Raw genomic sequence first — 18,224 nt, 5'->3', positions numbered from 1 at the left:
GGTACAAAACCAACAAACAACGAATGCAACAATTGCGCTTTGTAAAGAGGATCTTAAGCAACATTAAGGGCATTAAAACTGTTGCTTTTGCATGTATTCGATCCGATACGTTTTTTACAGGGTTCACATACAGCTTTTAAACCAAATTTTTCCCTGACTTTTCATTGAATTCTATATTCTTTGCCCTGAGTCACTGAGTGGAAAGGCCATGATTTCCCAGCATACAATCAGTAAAAAAAACCCTTTCAAGACATTTTGTAGTTTGCAAACGAACACAACTTATACTGTTTTTGCTATGATGTAGTAACTACGGGTTATAAATTTTCCTTAAATTTTTTTAAGATTTTGAGGTTTTTAAGGCTGCTGGGTTTGTTTAAAAAGATACAAAACTAAGAGTGTCAAAATAAAAGTGTATTCCTGAAACTTCCAAACACATGACATGCGTAGTAATAGACTCCTTTGAACATAACAAAAATCAAAAAAGAAAGAAGAACACCTAAATCTATAATATGCGTTATTAAAAACAACAGAACAAGGGTAAAAATGAAAAAAAAGGGTAAACACATAAAATTCAGTATTTTCATACATTTTTATATGCAAACAAAAAAACAAAAAACGATTAATCATTTGCTGCTTCTTCGAATTTAAATAAACGAACCTGGATAACCAAGCAGTTATATCTTACTAATTCCACAGAAATTAACTTCCTTTTCCTTTTTCTCATTTGACACTAGTTATATAATGGGGCTGCGTAAGGAAGGACTGAGAAATCAAGAAACGTACGCTAAATGATAATCTGTTTAACGCCTTAAACCTTCCTAAATGTATCACCTTGTACGAACTATATCACGAATAAACGAGAAATAACTGTGTAAACAAGATACCTTCAGGGAATTAATTTTCGCGGGGACTTATTTTCGCAGAATTTTTTTTTACTAGAATTTGGCGGGAAAAAAGGGAATTTATTTTCACAAATTTAGTGTTGAAGAAAATTTCGCGGTAACTTATTTTTGCGAATTATGCAAATTTGGAAAAACAACTATTCCGGTGAGTTATTTCGAAACAACATACAGAAGAGAAAGGAAAATGTCCCAGAGAAAGTTATACATCATTGTCTTTTGTATCAGGCCGATTTGGAAATTTCCCAGATCAGGGATATTTAAACTTTTCGCGGCGACGTATTTTCGCGTTTTTGGAAAAACTCCGAAAAAACCGCGAAACTTAATACCCGCGAAAATTAATCCCCTTAAAAGATATACTTCACTTATGAGAGCCAGTTTTCTTATCACATACAGTTATGAAAACCACACAGTTCAAAATATTTTTCATGGGAGAGGGGGGAGAGTTGAATTAAATTATCGTTGATCATACATTTTGATTGTTAAAACATGATTGAAACCTGTATAGAAATTATCCTCGTGACTTTAACACTTTTTCTTGCCTTTCTCCCCGTCTAAGGGGTGACGGAGTGATGTGTTGTTTAGACTTGAATTTTTTAGAGTATACTCAAGAAAATTTGATGATGATAAAAGCTGTCACATTATTTATAAAAACATGTATAGTGTACATGTTTTTATAAATGTACTTTTGTAAACATAATAAATAATTATAAACATGTACTTTTATGGTAACGTAAAAATAATAAAAATAAAAGAAACCAAAGCTCTATCACAATTAAACAATGTTCATTTTCTTTTTTTTCGCTTCCGCTTGTCGTGCTATTTTTCCTCTTTCATTGTTAATTTTATTTCGAACAGTTCCAACAGTAATTCCTTCCTCGTTGGCGAATTTTTTCAGATCATCAGAGCCTACACATACACAAATATTAGATATTCAAAAACATGTTTTCATAATTAGTGCAAAACATACATGTCATACATACAAGGCCATCCATTTTTTTTATTTTTTATATGTCTTGCAAATTTTTTGTATAGTTTATCCTCTTGCTCTGACGACCATTGAATGTATTTTCTTTCTTGTTGACCTGTAAAAGAAAACATTACAAGATTAATTTATACACGAAAAGGGCATACAAATTTCAATGATTTCATTCTTATTTCGTCCTCCAATAGAAGAGAAGAAATTGTCGCGGAAGCAATTTTTGCGGATGGATGCTTTCAAAAATTGTATGAAATATGCGAAATAAAAAAGTTACGAATAGTCTCATTTAGTTGCAATTGAAAATCTTTAATCAGATTGTTGGAATCTCAACTTTGCGGATGTCCGCCCTTGTCTGGTAATTTGTGGAATTTTGGTTTGTGAAAACAAATTCGCAAACATTAATTCCGCCATCTTTATTATCATTTTCATTTCTTTATTTCAGTATTTCTTTAATGAATTTTTTTCCATATTTTAAAAAGGTTAATTATCTATATTATAATACCCGTTTACGTCTGTCTGTCTGTCTGTCACGCAAAATGGTAGCTTAGCTGCGCAATAGCGAGAAGCACGCAATGCGGTATAAAAAGGACGGGCGAACCCGTGGATTTTCCACGGGCTAACGACGAATAGCGAATTAATAATTATTAAGTATTATAGGGATTAAGATAATCTATTTCTTTTTATTAGTTTCTGTATATTTTCGGACTCCAATTTCAAGAATATGGAAATAAATATTGTGAAAACGGATACGATGATTTCGGATCTAAGCTGTCTGCGAGTTGTATCAAATAAACTTTCGTGTTCAAGTACAATAATTTCATTTATTTGACGCAAAATATTCCACTTTAGCAATATTTTCATTTTCGGCAATTACGCAGCAATTTTTAAGATATTATTCTTTTTAGCTGTTGTTTATCACCGGTAAGTACAATCAACTAATTTTTGCAATTTCATATACTATATATAGACAGACCAAGAAATTAAAAAATATGGTACTTTTTGATTTTTCTTAGTAAGGAGTTATACAGTATTGTTGATTAACAAAACCTCACCAGTGCATTTTACAGAATTCTCGAGTTCGCTATCTTCACTTGATTCAGACCATTCAGAAGGTTCATCATCGTTCACATTTGTAAAATGTTTGGATTCTTCAGATGTTTCTAAACCGTTAAAAACATTGTAACTTTATTGAAAAATCAGGAAAAAATTAGGGAAAATCAGAATATAAAGCATCACTTTGCAAACAACCAGTAACTTGTTTATAAAGAAGTTAAATGCTGACAAAAAACAAACAACACAGGATATCATTTTGAAAACACAAAATCATGGAAATCAAGACATACTTTGAGAAACGTTCTTTTCTTTTCTAAGTGCATACTTTCTCGTGGGTGCTAAAAGGAAAACGGCTTTCAGTCATTTTGCAATCAGGTATTGTAACAAAGTTAACTTACACAACAGAAATACTAAAAAAATTGACTATTTATACTGTCCTTCCCTAGTAACAAATATTATGTGTGATGTTTTATGACGTCACTATAAATCTGAGATCGTGTTTTCGCTATTGACCATCTAAGTCGAATAGGTTGGTTTTTCACGTAAATTTTGTTTACATAGGGGCTTTTATTCGAAGCCCTGTTCTGAAAACAAACATTTTATTTGCAACGTAAGGCTCTAATGATTCAAAAACGAAAATGTTTCCAATAATACATAATATTTTGTGAATAAAATCTTATTGTTACGCAATGAACTAACCGCAAGTTTTCTCTTTTTTAAATGTATCGTTTCGATGAGTTTGTCTTTTTTCTCCCACTTGTACACTTTTCTTCATTTTCTTTTTATTCGGTAATTTTACAGTGTTCGCTTTACTTGTGTCTTTTTCAGCATTTTCATCTACAAAATACATTTACAACGTAATTCAAGCCTGTATGTAGGTAATTACGAACAAGTTAGACCTGAATAGAATGAAGAGTCAAAAGAACTTACTTTGGAAGAATTTCAAAATTAAATTTCTTGTTTGACTGCTCACAAGGAAAAGAAGTATGCCAATATGAACAGCCATAATTCTAAGTTTTACCTCTAAATTTTTTTTCATTTTCTTCAACTAAGTTAGGACCCTTTTTCTCGAAGTTATTGTCATTCTTTATACTTTGCGCTATAAGAAGATATGCGTTTGTTTCACTTTTAAAAAATTGATACACAAGAATAGACTACAGAAAAACAGCTCACCATTATCAAGGACAGATAGATGTTTCCCAGTTGACAATAGTTGTCGATGAGCAGCTGGTGCTTGGTATATCGTTTTGTTAATTCTCTCACTGTGCCCAAAATGATCATAGGCCAAACTCATATCGGACTCTGATAGACCTAAACCAGCAATTAAGGTACTAAGGCGATGTCGGTTACTTGTACCACTAATTCTTTCTCTGTTGGCAATTGGAAGTTTTGCACAAACATTATCTAAGCTATGCCATCCAGAGCAATGATTATCAGAACCTTGGGTACTGGGAAATATGTATGAGTTTTCTTCAAGGACACCAGCATCTTTCCTTACTTGCTCGTTAGCCAACAACTTCATTGCAGCAACAGTATCTTTAGGAATAAAAACAGGAACTAAATGGTTGACTCCTTTTCCCGATTGAAATGTGATCTTTGTCCCACTGCTTAAGTTAGTTTCTTTTGCAATATCCTGTATCCGCTGTTTGTCTAACCATTCATCCTTTTCAGCTTCAATCCACTGCGTAACGGTTAGACGCGATGGTTCTCCACCTCTTCGGCCATTATACAGCACAAGACGAGTGCAAGCACAATCACGTAGTTCAACAAACGTATGTCTGTCCATGATGATAAATGGATCTGATGATAAGTGGCGTATCCTTTCAATCACATAATCTCGAATTAGTTGGACATCGCCTTCGTTTGGAAGTTGTGCAGGTTTTTTAGTTTTTACATTCCTTCTCATGTTTAAATCATACGTTGCGTCAGCGAATATTTCATCTTTGCGTAATTTCAGCAATACCAAAAAGTTTTTAATTTTTTCTGCATCAACATCATTATTTTTACCAAGGTAATAACCAATTAGTTTTTCGGCGGCGTCTTTCAACACGTAGTACAAGGCTGCCTTAAGTCCTGACTTTTGAACTTCCAAATCAGAATGAGTGTAGGATTCAATAGAATATTTCAGCACCTCAAAATTTTCCCTCAGAAACATGTCACCAGCATTGTTTTTGTCATTACAACAATCTCTTGGTACTTCCAACACCCTATCTTTAAATCTGGAATAAACATGTGCCAGACGACGCATGTCGCTTCGAACAGACCGTTCAACTTCCATCTTTTTGTTTAGTCTTCTTTTTATTTTGCCATAGAGGCGATGACCAACCATCAAAATAACGGGATCCGATTTGGCAAGAGTACCAACGGCATCGTCTCTGATGATGTTCAAAATTCTCTGCTTAAATTGATCATCCGATAGCTTCCATGACTCATCACTAGTACAATCCAGAGCAATTGTAACAGGAAATTGACAGGAGTTCTTTGAGCAGTCTGCCTTGTGCCTAGCTTTAAAGGTTTTGGCATAAAATCCTTTGCAGGTGGTGCACATAACAAGTGGGTCATCTGAATCGTTTTGCTTTTCACGCAACAAATTTCTACCGCCCTCCTCAATTTCTTTAACATTATGATTATATATGCCAATTTTTCGAAAGTTAGCGAAGGCTCTCAGTCTTTCTTTTCGAGGCATGTTCAAAGCATCCTTTACATCTGGATGATGCTTATGACATAAAGTGATGTGTCTATTTAATTTCGAATGCTTGATCTTTTTATCGCAAACAAAACAGGGTCTCAATGGTCTTGAGTTTATCTACGAATAAACATCACGCCTAAGCTACTTAACCGTTTATTCTTACAAAATGTTTAGCATCAGATTTATCAGATTTGTCGGAGACAAAGGGGTTCAAATAAGCAATTTAGGAAAGAAGCCAATATTACAAAAAGAAGCTCTTGAGCATCAGTTATTCTTGTTTCAGCAAAGAGTCTGGATTCAACTTTTAAATGCAGTGACTTAACGGCGTCAACGAAACACACAAAAAATAAAATTACCTGTTTGGCTTCTTTTTCCTCAGATTTTCCCACTTTCTAGTAAAAAAAGCAAAAGGTTATAAAAGTTAATATATCAAGTGCAAAACATAAGAATACATTTTTAGCATCCAGTGAAGTTATGGATTATCTTGTCAAGATCTTTTAAAATAAACAAAAAATAAACACTACCTCGTTGGCGCTTTTCTTTACAGATGTTTCTTTCTTCTAATAAAGATACAAATCAGGCTATAGGAAAGATGTCAATCGCAACATTATGTACATACATTATGTTCAATTCTTATTTGATTCGATTGCTACGGCATGTCATATCCTTCCAATGTCAAATGAAACGCCGCCTTTAGTTCGTTTGATGTAAATTCTAGGCCTTATTATAATATATAAAATAGAGTCGCTTTTTATAACTAGAACAAACTAATAGTTACACAACATCGGGTATTTTAGAAGGCTAAAGAGGTACATACTTAAAAATATGATTAATACTTTCGACATAAAATACCAATAAACCCTATAATTAGAAGGAACCTAACTTTAACTTTGGATTTTAAAGATTGCGTAAAAAAAGTCAGGGATTAAGAAAGAGAAATGACACTATGCGTAAAAAAATGATAACGTCAAAGATTGTAGTTATGCAAACCGAACATTCTCCTTATAGGACCACGGAACATTACCTCTATAGCAATACTGTTCTCCACTTTTCCTTCCTCGTCTGTATCAATGATTTCCATATCGTCTTCAACATTTAATCCGGAATCATTTTTCACAGAAATCTGAAAGAATCGGCATTAAACAATTTATTTTAGTAGGGTAATTTTATAGCATAACGTGTTATTTACCATAAATCTTCTTTAAATACTTATGATCAATTAAGATAAAAACCTTTTGATTTTTACGTATCCATTTACACTTTCCTCGTTTGCATAACAAAGTATTGTATGGAATTTCGGAATATCATACACTAAGCTGCTATCAAGTTACCTCACATATGGATGGACTGTCCGTAGTAAAATCAACCTCAAGATTGTCTAAAAAAATTAAACCTATTTGAAACCAAAATAACAAAGGACACTTTTTAGCCAATGGACCAATTAAAATAAATACTTAAAACAGACACAGTATGGCTTTTTTAAAACAGATAAAAACAGTTTATAAAATGGGACTTGATAAAGGTGAGCGGGTTAGTATTTACGAATAAAAGCGAGCAGGTTATGAGTTCTAAGTTACAACAACAGAGTCCTTTTTGGAAATCCAGTTATATATCATATGAGAACATGCTTTATTCAGAAGGATTTTTTGAAGGCCCAGAATTCGAATAACAACTTAAAATCATTGCACTAAATGCAAAAAGAATCAGTCACATTGGAGCTTAATAGAAAATTAATTTAATGTAGATGGCAGCTTTACCTTTATCAATACTTGTTTGCACACCTGAAGCCTATGAACAAGACAAATGTGACTTTTACTTTTAAGTTAAATTAAATTAAAGAAGGGAAGAGAATAAATTTAGTTAGCAGAATTTTTTCATGGCATACAATTAATATTTATGCTATCTTTATACTTCCTAGATTATGGCAAACAAGCGTCTAGAGACTTTCAATTTAAAAACGAACACGCGAGATTATAAACTTAGAGAATTGACCACTGAATTATAAAATAGCAGTTGTTTGGTATCTTTGACGGCAATAAACAAATCACTCAATCTATTTATGGCGTTATGATTTATAATGAAAAATGTTACACCATGAAAATTTTACAGCGTTCATTTTCACAATTTTAATGAATTAAAATTGTGGAAGTTGTTTTGAAGTTCCTATCATACCTTATACTGAACTGATAGTTTTCTAGTCTGTATCGGAGTTGAAACTGTGACCTAAGAGCATTTAAATTTATATAATTGATAGTAATTTTAAATGCAATTATGTCTAGGAAGCATGACATTCAACAAAGTATGTATTACAAAAGCCTATACCAGTCCGATTTCCTCATATGGACAAAGGTTTAGGTTTAATTTCTTGAATACGCAAAATTATAAATTACTTACAGACGAAATATGATTCAAAGTATCCAACTCTGAAATATCTTCTGCCTCTTCAGAATCTTCAACCATGGACTAAAAGGAGAACAAACATTTTTATTGTTATCAGCAATTATGCTAACACAAACAAATTATGATTTAAATTAATTTAACATTAGTGCCGTAATTTCTGTTATGTAAACCGTCAATGTAATCATAGAAATATATATGACCACAACAATAATAAAGCAAAACTAAAAAGTCCATGAATAGTGCACCAAACTCAAATAGGCTTACCATAAAGGGAAGTAAATTTATTAACCTAGTAAATAAAGACGTAAAGAATTTAAATAATATTAAACTTTATAACACCAAGACTCTCCATTGCCAGCACTGTGACATTAAGAAAAAAGAAACAAAAATTATACATGTTGCCACTTGATTTTAGTCCCTCATCTTCACTGTCTGAAAAATCTGGCACCATATTTTCCATCTTAAAAATAAAGAATGTTAAATTTAACAAGAACTAGTTTAAGATTTGGCACACTCAATTTACAACATTTTTTAAAAAAGTTTGTCTTATTCCTATGCTAGAACAGATTGTGTGCTATGTTTCATAAAGCTTGTATTTCTTAGCAGCCACTCTGAAAACGAGTCTTAGAAGCTTTGAATCAAAAATAACAATTTTAAAAGAACCAGGTATGTAAAGATTCAATTCTCTAATAAAAAAAATCATTTTTACTTGGCAGCCCATGGCTCAACTGGGATTTTGTACCTGGCCTTTAAAAAATAATAAGGTGATGCTTTTCCTTAAACAGCAAAATGTAGTAGCTTTACCACTTTACATACTTCAATTTACATTGAATTTTTTATAAAATTAGAAAATATAACAAGTTTATCACCTGAGTTGCCACCACATCATCAAGCAATTTTTTGAGAATATCTGTAATGATACCCACATTTTCGTCATTATCCTCCTTCTAAGAAGATATTATCAGTGTTCACATTTCAAAAAACAACATTCGTTTTGCTATATCAACTGTGTCTTATTTTTTATCACGTTTACCTTTTTTGCAATGACATCAGAGGTCAAGTTATTCTTGCCTTGGACCAAGGTCAAGTTCTTACTCAACACCTGAAACAACAAATATCATAGAAAAGGAAGATCCCAAGAAACTAGAAAATGGATAAAACATATTGCTAATGGACGACCTTATTATATGCACACTTACTATTTATTACATGTAATATAAAAACTTACTAGCCTATCTGAAACTAGGTCTTCTAAATTGAATGGTATATTATGTGTTGGATCCTACAAGAAACAAACAGTTTTATTTGACTGTTCTTTCATATATGTATATATCTTTTATCCTAGAAGTTTTTTTTAAAACATGTCCGAAAGCTGTGTTCAAAATAAAAGCTGTTTGACATACAACATACTTGCAGACAACAAGCTTAGGCATACTCAAAAGAGGAAAATATAAATTTTGTTAATTGTGTGCTACCTTTTGCCATTCTAGCCCTGAAATTCCATAATTGTATCGCAGTTCAGTTCCTAAAGGAATGTCATAGGAAGCAAACAAACATATGAATGCATTTCCACCCTCCTCGATCAATTTTGGATAACAATTCAAATATTTCCGATGACTTGAATGGTTCACATATTTTCCCAGCCTGGTCTCATTTGTAGCATCAACACTAAAAATTTAAAAAATATATTAAGACATAGAGAACTATAGAAGGGAACTGTTTGTAGTTTCGTTTTTATCTTTACCATAAGATGTTTTAAATCAAATTGCAAAAAATCCAAAACAGAAATTGTTTATGTCTATATGTAATTTGATGTAAAAGCTAAGTAGTCTTAACTTCCTGGTGCTACTTTGGTACGTCAAGCTTACATAAAACACATCTACACTCCAATTCCTAAATAAGACCTTCTATTTTCACCTTAGCTATTAGGTGAATGTGATCCAACTTCAAGTGCCTCCCCAAATGAAACTGAAAACAAAAGGCATTCTCAATTCGACATACCACTTTTTGTCCATAAAGAAAATAAATGATCCACAGGAAGTTGGATACTCTAGCTCTAATCTCTCTCCTTCCTTTCTTGTGAGAACTTTTCCAGGATATTGCAGGACAAACTGGTGATGTTTCAGGGGCAATGTTGTAAACACACCATATCCTACAAATATATGTTTACCACACATCTATTCTGTAATCATTAAGAAGTTAAGTTATAACAGTTATTCAAAAAAATAACAAATTTACCAATGTGATCATTAATCCATTTCTTTACAAATGATTTTGGATCAGTTCCCCTTTTACAATAATATAGTGCAGTTTGTCTTGGCGATTTAACATCATTAGCTCTACTTCTTTTCGTTCTCTAAAGAGAATTAAGTAATACAAGTGAGTCAGTAAAATAATGCCGAAATTATCATTTGAAATTGGACATATCAAAAACATAAATTTTAAAACTTAAAGTGGACATATACATGGATATTTCCTTTATACATATTTTTGAATAGTTGAAACTAATATGTCGAAATTGTCATCCTAAAGTGGACATATCAAAAACATAAATTTTAAAACTCAAAGTGGACATATACATAAACATTTCCTTTTTAAATATTTTTGAATAGTTGAAACTAATATGTCGAAATTATCATCCTAAAGTGGACATAACAAAAACATAAATTTTAAAACTCAAAGTGGAAATATACATACACATTTCTTTTTTAAATATTTTTGAATAGTTAAAATAATTTTATCTCAAAATTATCATGCTAAAGTGGACATGTCAAAAACATAAATTTTAAAACTCAAAGTGGAGATATACATAAACATTTCCTTTTTACATATTTTTGAATAGTTAAAACTAATATGTCAAAATTATCATCCTACAGTGGACATATCAAAAACATAAATTTTAAAACTCAAAGTGGACATATACATAAACATTTCCTTTTTACATATTTTTGAATAGTTAAAACTAATATGTCGAAATTATCATCCTAAAGTGGACATAACAAAAACATAAATTTTAAAACTCAAAGTGGACATATACATAGACATTTCCTTTTTAAATATTTTTGAATAGTTGAAACTAATATGTCGAAATTATCATCCTAAAGTGGACATAACAAAAACATAAATTTTAAAACTCAAAGTGGAAATATACATACACATTTCTTTTTTAAATATTTTTGAATAGTTAAAACTAGTCGAAATTTTTCTTTACATATTCTTGAATATTAAAAATAATTTTATCTCGAAATTATCATGCTAAAGTGGACATATCGAAAACATAAATTTTAAAACTTAAAGTGGACATATACATTTTCTTTTTACATATTTTAAATAGTTAAAACTAATATGTCGAAATTATCATCCTAAAGTGGACATGTCAAAAACATAAATTTTAAAACTCAAAGTGGAAATATACATACACATTTCTTTTTTAAATATTTTTGAATAGTTAAAACTAGTCGAAATTTTTCTTTACATATTCTTGAATATTTAAAATAATTTTATCTCGAAATTATCATGCTAAAGTGGACATATCGAAAACATAAATTTTAAAACTCAAAGTGGACATATACATAGACATTTCCTTTTTACATATTTTTGAATAGTTAAAACTAATATGTCGAAATTATCATCCTAAAGTGGACATATCAAAAACATAAATTTTAAAACTCAAAGTGGACATATACATAAACATTTCCTTTTTACATATTTTTGAATAGTTGAAACTAATATGTCGAAATTGTCATCCTAAAGTGGACATATCAAAAACATAAATTTTAAAACTCAAAGTGGACATATACATAAACATTTCCTTTTTACATATTTTTGAATAGTTAAAACTAATATGTCGAAATTATCATCCAAAGTGGACATATCAAAAACATAAATTTTAAAACTCAAAGTGGACATATACATAGACATTTCCTTTTTACATATTTTTGAATAGTTAAAACTAATATGTCGAAATTATCATCCAAAGTGGACATATCAAAAACATAAATTTTAAAACTCAAAGTGGACATATACATAAACATTTCCTTTTTACATATTTTTGAATAGTTAAAACTAATATGTCGAAATTATCATCCTAAAGTGGACATATCAAAAACATAAATTTTAAAACACAAAGTGGACATATACATAGACATTTCCTTTTTACATATTTTTGAATAGTTGAAACTAATATGTCGAAATTATCATCCTAAAGTGGACATGTCAAAAACATAAATTTTAAAACTCAAAGTGGAAATATACATAGACATTTCCTTTTTACATATTTTTGAATAGTTGAAACTAATATGTCGAAATTATCATCCTAAAGTGGACATATCAAAAACATAAATTTTAAAACTCAAAGTGGACATATACATAGACATTTCCTTTTTACATATTTTTGAATAGTTGAAACTAATATGTCGAAATTATCATCCAAAGTGGACATATCAAAAACATAAATTTTAAAACTCAAAGTGGACATATACATAGACATTTCTTTTTTAAATATTTTCGAATAGTTAAAACTAGTCGAAATTATCATCCTAAAGTGGACATGTCAAAAAAATAAATTTTAAAACTCAAAGTGGACATATACATAAACATTTCCTTTTTACATATTTTTGAATAGTTAAAACTAATATGTCGAAATTATCATCCAAAGTGGACATATCAAAAACATAAATTTTAAAACTCAAAGTGGACATATACATAAACATTTCCTTTTTACATATTTTTGAATAGTTAAAACTAATATGTCGAAATTATCATCCTAAAGTGGACATATCAAAAACATAAATTTTAAAACTCAAAGTGGACATATACATAGACATTTCCTTTTTACATATTTTTGAATAGTTAAAATAATTTTATCTCAAAATTATCATGCTAAAGTGGACATATCGAAAACATAAATTTTAAAACTCAAAGTGGACATATACATACACATTTCTTTTTTAAATATTTTCGAATAGTTAAAACTAGTCGAAATTATCATCCTAAAGTGGACATGTCAAAAAAATAAATTTTAAAACTCAAAGTGGACATATACATAAACATTTCCTTTTTACATATTTTTGAATAGTTAAAACTAATATGTCGAAATTATCATCCAAAGTGGACATATCAAAAACATAAATTTTAAAACTCAAAGTGGACATATACATAGACATTTCCTTTTTAAATATTTTTGAATAGTTGAAACTAATATGTCGAAATTATCATCCTAAAGTGGACATGTCAAAAAAATAAATTTTAAAACTTAAAGTGGACATATACATAGACATTTCCTTTACATATTCTTGAATATTTAAAATAATTTTATCTCAAAATTATCATCCTAAAGTGGACATACCAAATACATAAATTTTTAAACTTAAAGTGGACACATACATAGAAATTCCTTTACATATTCTTGAATATTTAAAATAATTTTATCTCGAAATTATCATGCTAAAGTGGACATATCAAAAACATAAATTTTAAAACTTAAGGTGGACATATACATTTTCTTTTTACATATTTGAAATAGTTAAAACTAATATGTCGACATTTTCATCCTAAAGTGGACATATCAAAAACATAAGTTTTAAAACTCAAAGTGGACATATACATAAACGTTTCCTTTATACATATTCTTGAACTAATATGTCCCAATTATCATCCTAACATGGACATATCAAAAACATAAATTTTAAAACTCAAAGTGGACATTCATATTTCTTTTTAGATATTCTTAAAGAAAGTTAAATTTATATGCCAAAACTATATATTAAAGTAGATATGTCAAAGTCATAACTCGTAAAACTTAAAATGACCATATACATAGGCATCTCTTTTGATATTACATGTCTTTTTTGATAAGAAAATGAGCCTCAACAACCTTAAAATCTTAGGAAAGTTTTAAGAAAATCCCCGTCCTCCACGTGTCAAGATGCAATTTTTTAGACCACTTACAGTTACCAAATCACCACAGTTTCAAAAAAATACAATCAAGTTTCTTTCTTTTAGTCAAATATACATCCTAATAAAGTTTTATCCTAAAAGTAACAAAATAAATCTTTTTTTTATTAAAAATGTCTTCAATAAAATACATAAATAAAAGCATTCAACTAGTTCAATTTGGGAAAGTCAAAATAAGGGTACGTCTCAGTAAACGGTCACCACTCACACACCACAAAAGTCATCTCTGGCGTACCACAAGGAAGTGCGCTTGGACCGCTCATCTTCCTGATCTTTCTGTAAAGGACGCATCTCTCTCAAGCTTTGCAGATGATACAAGACTTACAATGAAGGTTAGCTCTGAAAGTGACATTGAAAATGTGCAAGCAGACCTAAACTTAGTCTACGAATGGAGCAAACAAAACAACAAAGAAAAAAGTGACTGACGTCCGTCGTCCACAACTTCAAAAGTTAACATAAGTAACATAAGTAATGATAAACATCATAAAGTGCACACATTGTAAAAGTTGAGTCAGTGGACACGCAGACATTTCTCTTACATATCCCTAAAAATTTTAGAACTGTTATGTCGAAATTATCATTGTAAAACTCAAAGTGAACATATATATGCATAAATATTTCGTTTATATGTTCTTGAATACTTAAAACTTATGTATTGAAAATATCATCCTAAAGTGGACATATCAAAAATATAAATATTAAAAATCAAGGTGGACACATATATAGAGATTTCCTTTACATATCCTTAAATACTTAAAACTAATATGTTGAAATTTTCATCCCAAATGCGAGTCAACAATTACAACTTCACACACAACAATCTGGAAAATGTGCCTTGAAACAAGCAAAATTCCACCCATTTTTAAAACTGCTACCATCACCCCACAGCACAAAGGTGTCAATGCTCAACATAAAGCATGAGATAATTGGAAAACAACAACATGGGTAGCAAGTTTTCATATTCGAAGCATGTACATTTGTAAATATACTGGCATATAAAAGTACTTATTTCACTTAACAGAAATAATTTTACACCCAATTAAGAAAAAAATAAATTTACTTTTCGTTTTGAATGTATAGTTGTGACATGTTTATCACTTTGCACAAGATTAGAAAGTCGTACATTTGAATCTAATAGCTATATAATAGCCTCATTTGAATGTGAATCTTACGGGATGGTTTGCACTCACTCGCACTCACTTACTAAGCATGAATAATATATAAGCATTTAATTTCTGATTAAATTTAAAGTATATATATATATATATATATACCTGAGTTCATGTTAAAAAAATCAGAGGCAAAGAAGGGTATATAATTACTTGGTCTGTAGAATAAAAAGAGGGTGCCGATAAGAACCATCAAAAACAGTTCTTTTAAGAACTTCGCTACCACATAGTAAGTTTATTTTAATTTTTATAGTTTTTATGAATCATATCAGTGTCTGTTTCCTTTTGTTTTTCGGGCATTGTTCGGGCCTATGCGGGTTTTTTCGGGCGAATACCGAATTTCTTACAAAACGCCGAACTAGCCGGAAAACGCCCGCACTTTTTACGGCGTATGCGGCTTATCGGCACCCTCGTAGAATAAAACACTACTAACATGTTTTCAATTAAGTCATGCAAAACTGAAAATTCAATCCTGTTGATTAGTGGCCACCAAAAAGTTTTGTATCCTAGATGTAAAGCTCCGGATATCATGTCATATATAGCTATTCTGTGTTGCCTGGTGAAAGAGAAAGTTACCAAGAAAAATGAAATCACAGAATTAAAATGTTCAGGTGACACACAGCAGTTTCCTAAAGAGCTTTCACTAAGTGGCAAGAATTAGAAATGCTGAACACATAGTCCAACAACAAAATTTAAATTCCTACTTACAGTATTGTATTGAACTTGAGCTACCTTGGCCATTTTTTTAACAAAATGGATAGCTTAAATCCACTCTCAGTGCTCACACAACCCTAAAACATAGGAAATATAGCAATATATATCCATCTAAAGGTAGCCAGATACTTAGCTAAAGCTTAGCCACTTATATATTTTTTTGATTTTTCGATAACTAACATTGGTGGCTACTTGTTTGACTACATAAATAGAAACGTACATTAGCTAGCTAACCACTCTTTTCTGGCTAGTTAGCAAAGTAGCTGAGCGAAACTTGGCAATCAGATAAATTATATTACTTGTTTCTGCACATTGAGGTGAAATATAACATAGGGTTTACCTCATCTACTTTATTCACATAAACAAGGCAGAGAAATTCCATAAAAACAAAATAATTAACACTTTATCGTTCCCACAGGACAATCCACATGATAAACAAAGGTGCCATTATGGATGTACGGCATGCCGGCTGGTGAGAATATGTGCTGAAAATTTTCGCGGTATTTTTGCAGGCCAAACCAATAAAATTGCAATATATCTTTTATACCGACATAATTTTGCATAAAAACAATATAATTAGGAGCCTCCTTTGTGTTACAGACCACGTCATCAAAACGACCGAGATATAGCCTCCCGCTGCTTCAGAATTGCAAGATATATATCGTGTCCACCTAATGTACGAAAATTACAAAAGAGAGATATATACCCCAAATCCAATATGCCTATTTTTTAATAATTGCGCTGCGTAAAAATATGCATACAGTACCTTAATTAGTACTCTGTTAGGCCCTTAAGAATGACAATTAGATGTCATTATGACTGCGTTAACAAAAGAGGGTTAGAAATTAGCGCAAACGTTACGTGGACACGAAAAATGTCCACATTACGATCGTGTCCACTTTACGATAGTTTTTTTTGCTTTAGTTGTCCACATTAGGGCGATTTAGCAATATATATATATATATATATATATATATATATATATATATTAAAAAAACACTTTATTTAAAAATAAAATTTACGAAGCTTTTCAAAACAGTGTTATATTATCAAGGATTTTTGGCTGATTTTATAATAAATATATATATATATATTATATAAACTATTTAATATACTAATACAGCTAAATTGTGATTCCATCTAGTTTTTTTACCTATTAAATTAAGCTAAATTATTAAGCTATTTAAGCTAAGCTTTTACCGTTTTTCTGTTAAACTAGTTGATGATGTCTTTTGTGTAGGTTCGTTCTTTTCTTGAAATTGCATGGTTGATGATAATATTGAGTGACTAAATAAAAAGAACTTAGTACGTTGTACACTTGTTTCACGCTGCGAGATTTACTTGGCAACTTCTAGAGATCATGCAGTCAGCATATAGCTGTGCTACACAGTTTAAATTACTCTAAGACCTTTCAATCATGTCGGAACTTTGTGTTGTCTAACAAGAAGCTAGCCAGCTAAAATGTAGCAAGCTAGCTATAGCTAAAACTATTCTTTTTACTATATATATATAGCTAACTAGCTAAATAAAAAGACTATTCAACTATACTATAATAAAAAGGCTCACTATTCAACTATGCTATAGCTAGCTACCTCGCACATAATTTATCCCACTCTTCCACAGCTTTTTTGCCATCACTCCCATGTACTATAAAATCTGTTGGAGTTGAATTTGTTTTAAAAAAACTTTGTCCTGTGTTGTCTCTAGAACTTTCGCCAGGTGACGGTAGAGATTTGCATAATTTTTGCAGTATATCTTTGTTTATAACAATTCTTTTCATCCTGCTTATGCTTAAGAAGTTTTCTCTCTGACTTTGTTTATGCTTGTCAGTTTCATTTTTGCTTTACCATTTATTTGCCGCACATTTTTTTCACCCTAAGCACTTGTGCCTGAAGAAATGATTGTATAAATAGTCTTAGGTCACAACCACTGTATCTTACGTGCCTACGTATGGTTTTCACGTCGGCAAGAAAAGGATACGGCGCGGGGAAGTTATGCAGGGTGGTTATTTCCATAGTCATAAAAAAAAGATAGTCTGGACAGTAACAATAGGCCATTGTTCTATCGTTTTGTGGCCGTTTCTAAACTCGGGCCCATTCTCTGGAATGCATCAAAATCTAAAATGGCGGTTTTCTAGCATGTTTGTTAGGGAAATCGAAAGTTTTGTTTGCTAACATTGGTTTTATTTTGGAAAATTACTTCGAAATTGTTATTTGATACGTTGAAAGTTGTTATGCCTGGTGCTAATTGTTCTATTTACGGCTGTTCAGTCTCACGTCGACCAGAGTATAAGGGTTTATCGTTGTTCAAAGTGCCAGCTGGAAAAAGCGATTTCGACAAGACATGGAATCATATCTCAAAGC

At 30.8% G+C, this 18,224-nt stretch overlaps 1 protein-coding gene across 7 annotated transcripts; it reads right to left on the bottom strand.

Annotated features, from left to right (window-relative positions):
• Positions 1-398: 398 nt before the first annotated feature.
• On the bottom strand, positions 399-16,803 carry LOC130646919 (uncharacterized). Of its 7 annotated transcripts, XM_057452579.1 has the most exons (24): positions 16,202-16,803; positions 15,856-15,938; positions 10,262-10,379; positions 10,025-10,175; positions 9,499-9,691; positions 9,252-9,305; positions 9,057-9,125; positions 8,893-8,970; positions 8,419-8,483; positions 8,288-8,312; positions 8,018-8,086; positions 7,796-7,846; positions 7,381-7,411; positions 6,955-7,001; positions 6,648-6,746; positions 6,148-6,183; positions 5,980-6,015; positions 4,108-5,740; positions 3,956-4,033; positions 3,634-3,771; positions 3,225-3,272; positions 2,934-3,041; positions 1,883-1,984; positions 399-1,808 (listed from the first exon to the last, which is right to left on the bottom strand). In XM_057452579.1, the coding sequence occupies exons 2-24, from the start codon at positions 15,886-15,888 to the stop codon at positions 1,675-1,677; spliced, it is 3,396 nt and encodes a 1,131-aa protein (XP_057308562.1). In that variant the 5' UTR covers positions 15,889-15,938; positions 16,202-16,803; the 3' UTR covers positions 399-1,674. The 7 variants fall into 7 exon arrangements, with proteins under 7 accessions (XP_057308562.1, XP_057308563.1, XP_057308565.1 ...); XM_057452580.1 differs by having other exon boundaries at positions 15,856-16,803; XM_057452582.1 differs by lacking the exon at positions 3,956-4,033.
• Positions 16,804-18,224: the final 1,421 nt, after the last annotated feature.

This window comes from Hydractinia symbiolongicarpus, chromosome 6 (assembly GCF_029227915.1).
Source record: "Hydractinia symbiolongicarpus strain clone_291-10 chromosome 6, HSymV2.1, whole genome shotgun sequence".
Taxonomy (NCBI): Eukaryota; Metazoa; Cnidaria; class Hydrozoa; order Anthoathecata; family Hydractiniidae; genus Hydractinia; species Hydractinia symbiolongicarpus.
Note: the sequence above shows the minus strand (reverse complement) of the source record. Positions and strands in the feature narration are given on the sequence as shown.